Here is a 12,118-nt window from a genome sequence, read left to right as displayed (position 1 = left end):
TTAAATACACTTACAGTCCTCAACGTCCCAGCACTGGCTGGCAGGATCCCCGTGTTTGATATCCTGTCTCCTGGCCCTCCTGTGAACCCAAACATGAGCCCGACTGGTCAAACTCATCCTTCATTGGGAGACCAGGGTTTCCTTTTGAATGCGTCCAATCACGTTGCAGCACGACGGTAAGAGGACGGTGCATCCTGAGTTGCCACAGAGTTAATGAAGCGATGCCCGAGGGCAGGTAAAGCTTGGTCTCCATTGCCATTTTTGCTGCTGATTTAAAGAGATTTTTCTTTTTTACCCTTGATAACCCATGTGCATCAGTCTTACAAATATGACAACTGCGTATGACAGTGATAAATATGCTGGAACTATATCTTCGAGGTACCGGGGCCAGGCGTTTGGGGAAAAAGCTGAAATGTCAGCATTGCCCTTGCTGTTGTCCTGTGGCGTTTCTCGACCCCGTGTTTCCTTGCCCTTCTCAAGATCAATTTTCAAAGATCCAGAAACGCAATAACACAAGCCACCCTGGGGAGCGCAGAAAGCTCGTTTCTGCAGAAATAACAAGGCGGTGTCACTCGCTGCCGCGTCGTACATGCGCCGGACCTCCACCAAAACAACACTGACAGCGGACATTAATCATTGAAAAGCCAGGGCCTGTAATCAATTTTCTGGCCTCGAAGATAGTACACAATACCCCGTGGCACAAAAGGAACGCCTCCGCTGCCTAACTTTCTGCCAAGCTAAATCTCATTTTCCGATTCTCGCCGAGAACAAAACCGCGAGGCCTTGGGGACAGAGCCAGGGCCTGGATCAATCTCCAACCCTTCAATTAAAAAAAAAACTTTGCACCCCCCCCCCCCCCCATATACCTGAGGTGCACGACTCCCTGTTTCTGAGGGCTCCGAAAATAATGAGCCTCCAAATCCATTTGGCACCAGAACAAAAAAAGCTCCATTTCTTTCTAATGGGCATCAGCTGACAAGCAGACTCTGGGAGTTACCATCCCACACCTCCACACTTGGCTTTGAAGGGGGGATGGGTTGATAAGAGCGAGGAGTCAGGGCGGAGGTGGGGGGGGGGGTCCGGGCGTACCTCTTGGAGGCCGGGACGTATCTGGAGCAGGACTGGCCGTCCCAGGCGCAGTAGGGGTCCCGGGCCAGGCAGCACTCCGCGCACGCCTTCCCGTGGATGTGGCAGCGGTGCAGGGACACCTGGGCCAGCCCGTCTCTGGAGCCGATGTACAACTGTTGCTGTGGGGGGAGAAGGGCAGGCACGCTCTAATGCACTCGCTCAGTGAAAGCCCAACGGCAGGCTGATCAGAAGTGAAGCTGGAGTCCAATCAACGGATGACTGACACTACGGTGCCCATCCCAGCCGATTTCCATTTCAGGAGCACAATCCATTTGGGCCACAATTTTTTGCGAGGCTTTGCTCCGCCACACAGGCGTGACGGCCCTCGGGGGCTTAACCTGGCGTGTTGCTCGGCAGTGGGAAAGGCCGATCCTGGGAAACGCGCCAATCCTAACTGTGAACCCCAGAAGAGCACCCTCATCATTCTAAATTCCTGTCAGGAAAACATCTTAACCCTCTTTTCGGCAATTAAATTGTGGAGACTTGCTAACCGCTGAGACGCGAAACTGGAGTTAGAAAGCGAACCCAGGGCCTGCTGTACTCCCGTGCTGAGTAAACAAGGTGCATCTTTTGCAGCCAGGGTGAATCATAGAGTCAAATCCGTTACTCCTGCCCTCCTGAACTTAGGCTGAACACTTATTAGATAATAAAGTCCCCACAGAGTGCGTGGGGCAGGGGCCGGCCGGGCTATCTGTTTGCTGTTAAAGCACACATCCTGGTAATTAGCGATAGGTCTGAGAGACAGCTTTCAAAGACTCCCAGCTGCAGGGTTTCTGGCCCATGCTGTTGGGAGGCGACACAGAGGAAGTCGGGCCACGGCTGTGTTCTTTACCCACTAAACCTTAACCTGAAAATATTATTTCAAAAAATATTTCTGTAGTTTTATTACTATTTTGCCCTTGTTTCACAGACTCTCCTGTTGAGAATGTCATACGAAGTTTACTATGCATACCACTGAACTATACAGCTGGATTTGTGTTAGTTTCTTCAAGGTTACAAAGATCCACTTGGGAATTCTGTAACAATCCTTGTTCCCCTCTGTGTATTTACCAAACAATTTTGTGGAAGACATCTCGGCAGAGCACATTAAATTCTATGAATTCAGATAGTATAGAGCAAACTGATGGTCATACATAAGTATGTCCTTACCTGTTTTGAGGAAATTTCCATGTTCACGATCGGTGAAGGGATCTGCAGTGAACAGACATTTAAAAACAAGTTCAAATTGCAGAGTCTTTACCCCTTAACCAAAACAACACTAAAAATCACTTTTGCTTTTATGACAAATAAAATTTAGTCATAAAGCCACATGAGCTGTGTGGATGGGAGAATCAATGTTGCATTGTGCTCTAGTAATTGTTGTTTATTCAAGCTCAGTGGAGCCAAAATGGAGGCACTGATAAGGAAGGAGGGGCGTTGATACAAAGGCAACCTGCTGACAGGAGGATGAGAAGTCATTTTAAAGACGTCTGTCTCCCAGTGGAGGCTCAACACAAACACAAGACTGTGTGACTTGATTGGCTTTGCTCCACCTACCCGAAGGGAGCCGTCCTGGAAGCGTTTGTTCTGTATTTAGATATGGTATTAATACTTCATAAGACCACATGATGTGTCTGTAAGCACGAGCGCGACTCTGGCTTTGTTTAGAGGCTAGATGTCGTGAAACGTGCCTCCCCGAGATTCTCTAAGCGTTCCGCCAAAAACAACATTGTTTTTGCTATACCCCTGTCAGGACCTGGATAAATACTTCTGATTATGAATAGGCCCTGTCTAGACAGTGTTTCCTTGAGCAGAGTTTAAAGGTCAGGTATTGTATCTCGTATCGTAGGACTATGTAAGCACACTCGAAGATGTTTTTTTTTCTTCTCCGCCATTTGCCACATCTGGCGAGACGAGCCGTAGCGCTTTATTCATTCCACCTCTCACCTGGAACACCTGCAGCTCCTCCAGCACCACCTCTTCCGTCGCCCAGTTCTCCTGAGTGATGCTCACCACCTTCAGAACCGTCCCCACATCTGGCAGGGAATACAACACAGCTCCGTTCAGGCAGGCTAACCCTGTCTGAACTTATCGTCCCTCCACTCAATACTGAACCCACAACAATTACTCAGGGCCAATGGCTCTCCGATGAGTGATAAAATGAGGAAAAACACTTGGTTGGCAGTACAAGGCATCTATAATCCTGGTTTACGGAGACTCTTGGTGAGAGGCAATCTGTCAATATTTATGTGTTGCATTTTTGTTTGTCACTTATTATGACTTATTATAGTTCTGTATTTCAGATATCTGAAAACAATACACAATCCAAAATGGGAATGGTCTGATTGTCATCTCTGCTGTTGTGTCACAATGAAACTATGTTAACATTTCAGTCTGATCTACCAGCCGTTCCATTGAATAAGGTGATAGAATTACTGTAAAAGAGGAAGTTAGACAAATACATGATGAGTCACTATGTTTTACTACTTTTTTCCGATAAAAAAACAGTTTTAATATCAGATTTCTGGCTAAACAATTTAAATAGTTTTAAAAGTGTTTTGCAGTGTGCTATAAATGTCACTCACTCCAGGAAATGCCACAAACAACAAAAGTATATTGTAAAAATGGTCAGGTAATTGTGATTTGACTAAGAGACAATGCAACCAGATACACACGATAGTGAAGTAAGAAATATGAATTGCATCTCTTTTCCAACAACGTCCAAATCAGAAACAAGTCCTAACAAGTCTTTCCAAAAATAAATACTTAAGGGACTGGCTCCATCTGCTGGTGAACTTAACTAACTACACAGACACATTACTGTCCAAGAAAATATGCTGCAAAAAGCTTTCTGGGTGCCCTTTCAGACAGCTTTGTGCCCATACCTAATATAAGAGCACGTCCACCAAAGCTTCATTTGGGTCCGTTTCAAAAAATCATGCAGTACTGCAGACTGCAGACACCCTTCAGTTTTTCTTCCACTGTAGCAGATGCACTATGGTAAATTGCATCTATATCTTTTGTTGTTAGTGTGTACATTTTAAGCATGCACAACATATAAAGACATAGATACTACTGCCCTAACTGCTCAGTATGGACAATGTACCCACTGACAGGATAATTTATCAAATTCTGCGTGTCTACACTGCTGGGGGAATTGAACCCGTAGACCACAGAACTGCATTCAACTGGAACAGCTAATCTGTGTTACACAGATTTGGATAGCTGTTCCAGTTGTAACATTTTTGAGGTTTTAAACTCAAGCTAAACATTCCGTTGTCCCCATATTTTGATGGCTGTGTTGTAATCAAGCCAGTATATAAACAATGCCAAACAAAAAGTACTGACAAGGTAAACATCTGTTTTATACAGTGCATCAAATAAATCCATTCTGACCTTGGAAATGACATATTTAAAAGATATATCAGCAGAAAAAGCCTTTTCTATTTTTTCCAAATAATATCATACCTGTCCCTAGAAACATGACAGCGTATTGTCCATCCTCAGCCACAACACGGTCCACAGCTATCTGAGTCAGCCTGTAGTCCACATTGACCCGGGTGAACACGGGTGCGCCAGTGACTGGGTACACAGCGTTGTACATTAGTGGGTGGCTCTTAATGAAGCTGATCACTTCATCTGGAAAATCTTTGGTTGTCTTGAACCGTGGGTCATAAGTTTTGCTTGGACACTGCAATAAAAAAATAAAAGAATAAAGTGTTCATTAAGCTCAGATGACAGAAGTGGGAAGGCCTCACTGTAAGCTTCAACGTGCTCTCTGAATAACTTAATTGGTATTCTACTGACTGCTGTCTGCAGCAAAATTTACAATGGGGTTATAATTCCTGTACTATTTGAAGGATACAATTGTTAGGAAATTTGGAAATGACAATGTCTCCCTCTAGTGGTGAATGAATAAAAGCAAAATGACAGTAAATACTGCATAGGCTTCAATTCAGAGTACAGAATTCCATAAAGTGCATTGTCATATCAAATAGTAGAATTTCTGTTTTATGAGCTGCAGTACATTTGTGCAACTAATTTTAAAATAGCTCACTAGGATACACCGCAAACACCAATCAATATTTCAATATGCATTCATCAACTGCTTCAATTGTTCATTCGTTACATAAATAGGCACTGGCCATTTACGGTATATTACCATCAAAAATAAATATGATTAAATCATTTTTAATTTACTGCACAATATCAATTTAATTAGTCGTTTAGCTGTCATCTTCCTAGTATCCCAGTATTCAAAATTATCAGCTGAGAGTAAAGACCTGTTGATCATTGCACACCATATGCACTTTCTAAAAGAGATATGCTCTGTTTAGGAAAATCAGAACACATAATTCAGTTGAAGCATACTAAGCAATCCAACTTACCAGTTACAGGAGGGTTAACTGTCTTTACTGGGGATTAATAGCTGCGGGAATTAAAAATTGGATTGGGTCTCCAATTTTCTTTTTTTTTTTTAATCATATTTTCATGAACACAATTTTCTGGACATGAACTTTGCTAATGTAGAAGGAAAGTGTACCTGGGTAATACTGTTTGCGGGAACTGATCTACTGCTTACTATGCGCGGAACAGACAGATCAAAGGGAGGCCGAAAGCGCAATCAGATTCATTAGACAGTGAATAATATCACTGTTCAAATAAACGAGGCCAAGCCTTGGGCTATTTTGTTAGCAGGGCGAACCATCTCCCTTTGTAGCGCACTGGTAAATAAAGAATCCTTCACTACCGCCACGACAAGGACCCGTCCTGACAGGATCATTAATATGCTGCTAACACTTGTTTTCATTTCTGAAATGGTTACTTTAGATGACCCTTAGCTAAGACCCCCAGGGAGTCAGCAAAGAAAGATATGTTTTACTGCAGTACCTATATATAAACTATTCAACAGGGTCTATGAGGGCACTGGACCATCTCCTTTCCACTTCAGAGTACAAAACAATCTTTTTGAGAAGCACAAATATGCTGCATGTCTGCATGAAAGCTTTAATGGATGCCACCCTTAAATCTGGCCAGTACATTTACCCTTTGCCCTCTGGCCAACGCCTTGCGTTAGCTGAGCAGTTGCATCTGTAAACACTGGGACTGAAAATAGATTCACCACAGAGTTAACTTAATTTGAGGGTGATAGTCCTACGGAACAACAGGAATCCAATAATGTTGCATGGATTAAGACTCGTTCTGCATCTCAAGAATATCAACAGACAAAATTATAGAACTAAATTTTTTTTTTCCTGCAAGGTTGTTCTTTCAGTTGTCTCTCCTCTATAGTTTTGCAACCAGGGATTTTCTGTTCCCAGTTGTCATGTGAAGGGGAAAGTCACTTACAGTCCCAGGCCTCGGGTACGGTATCCTCCCCTCGTACTCCACCCAGCGGTGGTCGGGTCCCTCTTTGTGTGCGTACGGCCCATTGAATACGGCTCGGATGTCAGCCATGTTGTACACACACACTGCTGAGCCCTTGAATACAGAGCTAGGAAACCACCGCTGATTTAGTCACATTTCACCTTTCTCACTAGCAGGCAATAGACATTTAGAGAACAAACCATTACCTTATCACAATGCAATTAGAAACCACATAATATTTTCAGGACGTTTTATACAATTAAAATTCCATTGCTATGCAAAACATGCTTTACTGCTAATGTTTTGACTGATTTCTAAATTAATTCTTCAACAGAGGACGGTGTTAATTAACAGCCAATTATAAAATTATCAGCATGATACTGTTTAGACAACTGCATGAAATGTGTGGTCTTAATATCTCTGAAAAGCCTTGTAAATTCATATGAATTCATGTGAATTTAACATAATTTCTTTACTTAGATAGTTAATATGGTTAATATTACTTCCAAACCAGTGTGAAATACTAAGAACAAAAATGGAAATGTACTCCCTGATTTATATATGCATGTCGGCTGGTTCAAATAATTATGTCATATTATATCTTATTCAGAAATGTAAGAAAGCATTATTTATGAGCTACTTCATAACAGTTTAAGCAAGCACTTAAAGATGCGTGAGTCAGTTGTGGGATATATACATGCCCAATCACAGGGCAAAGCCACCAATGAACATTTACATTTTGGGATTATTTACATTAGGATGCACTGCCTTGCAGGGGCTGTATGGGCAGAGAGCATGTAACTTCTCTTCCTTTGGAGCAGGAAGCAGACAGTGGATGTACCTTGTGGTGCTGAAGACTCCATAGACAGTGGGGTTTCTCTCATCTCTAGTAGGGAGCAGAAAGATGTCCTCTACAAACAGAATGAAAAAAAAATGGAAGCTGAGGCCTTCACTTCCTGTCTTTCTGCTCGCAACACACAGAGCCCTGTAGGCCGAGACTTACGCAGCTCGTCAAAGTGGGTGTCTACTCCGTCCGGCCCTGGTATAGAGCAAACCAGCCTGGCCTTGAGGAACGTGGTCCATTTGTTGATCAGACTCCTTAGTCCTCCCATATCATTCTGAAAAACAAACGTTGCTATAAAAGATCTTTACATTACAGGCTTTTCCCTCGATTAGCACACACAAGACACACTTGAGCATGTGGTTCATTTAGCTGAATGGTGTTCTGGAGGAATTTCTGAGCTAGCTCTAATTAGTTCTCCAGGCAGTTAGGAGGAGCCAACAATGAATTATACAAATAAAGAACAGGAGAGAGGTGGGGGTTTTTGAAGTAAAGACAACCATAGCAATTAATTATTCAGTCAGATTTGCATATCATTATGCTCTGAGGTTCCTCCTCACAAAGCAACATCTCCTAAGAGCATCAAGGGGAGACCCTTCAGTGAATTTTCTTGTCATGCTTTTGAATGACCTGAACAAATGATTCTATAGACCACTGCGTGACCGCTAACCTAAAGGTAAAAGCCAAGCTCTCAGTAAAGCTACAATAATGCTCTCCGTACAACACACAAAGACCCTTAAGGCTTAATAACACTGTATTCTCAAAGCTTTAATCTTCAAAGATGGCCTAACTCGTGTTATTCCAATTATCCTGAAAAGAATCCCGCTCTAAGGAGTATTACAGCTTGCTCCTAAAGCAATAAAAGCCTGTGTGCTTTTACACAAGAATTTTTGCAATACAGCTTGGAATTTTTATTGGGTGGCTAGCTTGTCTTCAGAGCCGACAGAAGAAGATCGGTTCACAGGGTGAACTGTGTGTCACTAAAAGTAATTTCACTACCATCCAAAATTAATACGGAACGAAAATGTGTTTGTAATAGATTTTTTTGTATTTTTATGTAGTATTTACCAGTCTGGGGTGTAAAAGTGTATTGAAATTCTAGTCTAGATCCATAAGCAATAGGCATGCAAAATATATTTAAACATGCGTAAAAGTCAAATGTGTACAACTAGACTACTACAACACGTGGATAAAACCCTTTTTCTGTAGTGAAGCCAGAATTGCCAGAGATCTAAAATGGGGATGAAATGCAGATGAATTTAACCTAATGCAAGATCACTTGGCTATTTTTAAATGGATTTCCAACATTGTTTTCCCAAACATGACTTAAATGAGCTGTGACGTACCACTGCCACATGGTTCCATACTTGTTGCTGGAATTGCAAACTAAACCAGCATCAAGTAGAAAACAGGCCCCATGATTTACTGTTTCAGAGTGTTATGCCTGATGTCTGGAGCCTCTCTTGTGTCAAAATTAATTGATGAGATGATGACAATAAAGACAAAAACACATCCCCACCACTTCCCTATCTAATTGCAATACCAGATGTTCAATATCCTAGCTAGTCCGCATAAACCATGGAATCAATGACTCATGCAACTTCAAACAATGATATGACAGGCAAATGAATACAGAGGATATTTCTACCTCATTAATAACCCCCTAAAAAAGCCAATGCACATTTGAGGGTTTAAGAAAGAAACCTAGGAAAAATGTTTGATTGACTGTGTCAAGCACACATTCCATGTTTAGTGGCTTCCTGACAAACATAAACTTGGTGGTTGAACTTCAATAGTCTCCTGGTTCTCTTTTCCATAGAAGCTTTGCCTTTCCTAAGCATCGTTTAATACAAACCAGGAAAACTATACAACAGACTTGCATAAGTTTTAAGAGCTGCTGCTTTCTTCTGGACCTCTGCGACTAGCAGTTTAGGGGGAGTTTAGCGGTGATTTAATCCCCCCTGACAGGAGTGGTTCGACCCTCTTTCAGCAGATTACAAAAAGAAGAATGTACCAGGAAGCTCCCTTCCCGAGGGGGGTTTAAACACCTCTTACGCAAGGAGCTGTGCTCAAGACCTAGATCAATCAAATCAAAGCTGGTAATTCCACCCCTTCCTGTGCAGGAGAGGGAGCATCCACGCGCGGGCATGAGGTCCGTCCAGCCCCCCCTCCCGAGACTCACTCTGCAGACACGGGCCACGCGGGACAGGACACTTTTATCGCCGGAGCCCCCGTCCCGGGACGCCTCTCGGAAGAAGAAGTAAATCTTGTCGTCGTCGGGGTTGTAGGTGTCAGGGATGGGATGGGCCGCTATAAACTTGGCTTCTGTTGACAATTTATGGTGTTTATTTTCATCGCAATTCATAGCGTGAGTCAGATTTCACACAGCGTTTTTTTTTTTTACTTCACGTACAGACAGCTGAAAAGTCCACAAAAGAGGTGACGTTCACAGGTGTGTAAATTGATCTACAGTCCAAATGTACATTTACAGTCAAGTTCCAGGGCTGTCCCTACTTCAGCGTGTCATCTTGCCTTCTACTCCTTTAATGTCATTGCTAAGACTACTCTGCACAATAAAATGAAATTATTTCTCTGACAACCTCCATTTAATGTGCGCATTACTTCGCAATAAATTTAATGGAGGAATTATTCCCATTCATTCCTTCAGACAGGGGAAATAAAAACGTGGGTGTGTGTGTGTGCATGTTACATTAACATTATGAACATTATATCTTAATCTGTGCAGCTCTGTTGGTCACTGGGGAGAGTTTACACTGAGGTAATGTGCGTCTGTTCTCGAATATAGAGGGGCTTTTGTTAGTACTGTACTAGGGGTGTTTCCAACAAAAATCTAGGAGGAAGAAAGGGTTTGAGTGGAAGGCAGGAAAGAAGGATCACAGCAGTTCTCCCTGAATGCCAGCGAGGTGTGTCAACATCTGGAACCCCATGAAACCGGCTGAACGTTTCAGTGTATCATTAACCCAGACCAAAGGCCTCTCCCAGCCCTGCCTAAACAGACAATGTGCAGCAGTGCAGGGGGGCATGGCAGTGGGGCTGCAGTCACATCCACTGGAAACACAATAGCACTGGGTGTGTGTGGACCTTCGTCATCCTGTGTAAACCCGATAGAAACACCACAAATGAATGGGTGTACTCTTGACAGGGAACATAAGCACAGGAGCCCTTCAATGTAGATTAGCTCAGTGATGCTCAACTACATTCTTAAGGGAGCTGCAGTGTCTACTACTTTGCTTGTGCATTAATTGTGCAATAAAGCCTCAATCTAAGTTATAATATATATACCATGTATGGGACCTCAATCTAAGTTATAATATATATGTAATGTGTATGGGAAGTACATTAGTTCATTTGAAGGTTGTGTTGGATAGGGAGTACAATCACCCAATCACCCACCCAAAAACCCAATTATCATCACTATACTGTGACAATACAAGGCCTTCCATTCATGGAAATATTCACTCAGATCTGGATGTTAAATGGAAAGTTCCTTTAAAGGGTAGGAACTCAATGAATGAAAAAAAGGAGCGACAGGGACCCCAAACCTGTCTGATCTCTCTCTGATATGAGCAAAAGTGTCATGGGAACCATGCCAGGAATACTTATCAGCAGTGTATTAGCACATTGACCAAATATGGTCTGATCTTAGGACAGATTCTTCTAACACTAGAGAGTACATTCTCCAACTATGGAAGTGAAAGTGACTGAACATGACTAGCGTGTCAGATTGCATTCGTTCCGACTGGAGCTGAGCATAATGTGATTAGGATTTAGCTTTACCGTTGATCCAATAATGCTCCGATATGTCCGTCCTGATGTAATGCTGATCGTGAGGAGGGCCGAGGGAGCGGGAGAACGTCGTGTCCCTTCCAAGGAAGTCGGACGCCGTTCCAGCATACAGATACTGATCTGTAAGCAAAAAAGAGCTCAGGTTGCTCAAAACCGATCAGTCAGTTAGCCAAGGCAAAACGGCATGATGGGAAAACCTTTCAAGACCAATGAAAACTCAAGCTCAACAGCGCTCAAGGTTGGATCACGATAAAACAAATCTTGATTCGTTCCCCGTAGACAGTGTAGCTTTCTTAAAGTTTATAAGTTCATTATCCGTTCAATATGAAATGAGTAAGAGGCACACCAGCAGAGCTGTCCCAGTGGAGAACGCATTCAGAAACAGTAGGGAGTGCATTGTTGCATCAACTTTTGAGTTCTCATATATTCGCTTCTGAATTCAAACAAAGTGCTCTGTCTACTGCTATAGGGGAAGAAAAACTAAACACAGGGAACTGTGGCGGCTTCTTAGCATGAGTCATGTGTACATTAACCATTAGTCTTTCCATTCTGGTTTACAGCCATATACAACAGACACATGTTTATATTGGCAGAATAAAAACGGCTCTCTACTTGAGACCACATCCTTTATAAGATGTTTGCTTGGTCGCTTCTCTTCAGGTCCTCATAATGGTACCAGAATAGAAAGAAAATTTATTCAGATTGCTACTGACAAGCTGCAGAGCGTCTATTGGTGAGCTGCTCAGACACTTGGCCCTATAAACTCCGCAAGACTGAGAGACGTGCACATCCAGCACCTTAAAAATCCACAACTTTACAGTATCACAAAGGACACTCTCTTTTCTGAAGTGGCTAAGTGGGTCAGGGTGATGTTTAAACAGTGGGCCACAGGAGCTCCAGTTTAGGAACTTCATGTGCAACTATGCGCGGACAGCATTTGAATGTGAAGTATAGTCACGCCTCTCAAAGTCTATACAGTAACTACTGAATAACCCA

The 12,118-nt window shown here is 42.7% G+C and overlaps 1 protein-coding gene across 2 annotated transcripts in view; it reads right to left on the bottom strand.

Moving 5' to 3' along the window:
- The window catches only part of LOC135259145 (semaphorin-3D-like), a 44,921-nt gene that overhangs the window by 8,266 nt on the left and 24,537 nt on the right, over positions 1-12,118 (bottom strand). For both annotated transcript variants that reach the window (XR_010331210.1, XM_064343123.1), the window contains exons 7-16: positions 11,114-11,242; positions 9,498-9,640; positions 7,478-7,592; positions 7,316-7,385; positions 6,457-6,601; positions 4,576-4,798; positions 3,055-3,143; positions 2,278-2,319; positions 1,090-1,247; positions 15-79 (exon numbers count right to left, since the gene is read on the bottom strand). Coding sequence is in view for 1 of the 2 variants with exons in the window: in XM_064343123.1 (XP_064199193.1) it covers positions 15-79; positions 1,090-1,247; positions 2,278-2,319; positions 3,055-3,143; positions 4,576-4,798; positions 6,457-6,601; positions 7,316-7,385; positions 7,478-7,592; positions 9,498-9,640; positions 11,114-11,242 (1,179 nt within the window). In the remaining variant the exon portion in view is untranslated. The remainder of the gene's footprint in view (positions 1-14; positions 80-1,089; positions 1,248-2,277; positions 2,320-3,054; positions 3,144-4,575; positions 4,799-6,456; positions 6,602-7,315; positions 7,386-7,477; positions 7,593-9,497; positions 9,641-11,113; positions 11,243-12,118) is intronic.

This window comes from Anguilla rostrata, chromosome 7, assembly GCF_018555375.3.
Source record: "Anguilla rostrata isolate EN2019 chromosome 7, ASM1855537v3, whole genome shotgun sequence".
Lineage (NCBI taxonomy): Eukaryota > Metazoa > Chordata > Actinopteri > Anguilliformes > Anguillidae > Anguilla > Anguilla rostrata.
Note: the sequence above shows the minus strand (reverse complement) of the source record. Positions and strands in the feature narration are given on the sequence as shown.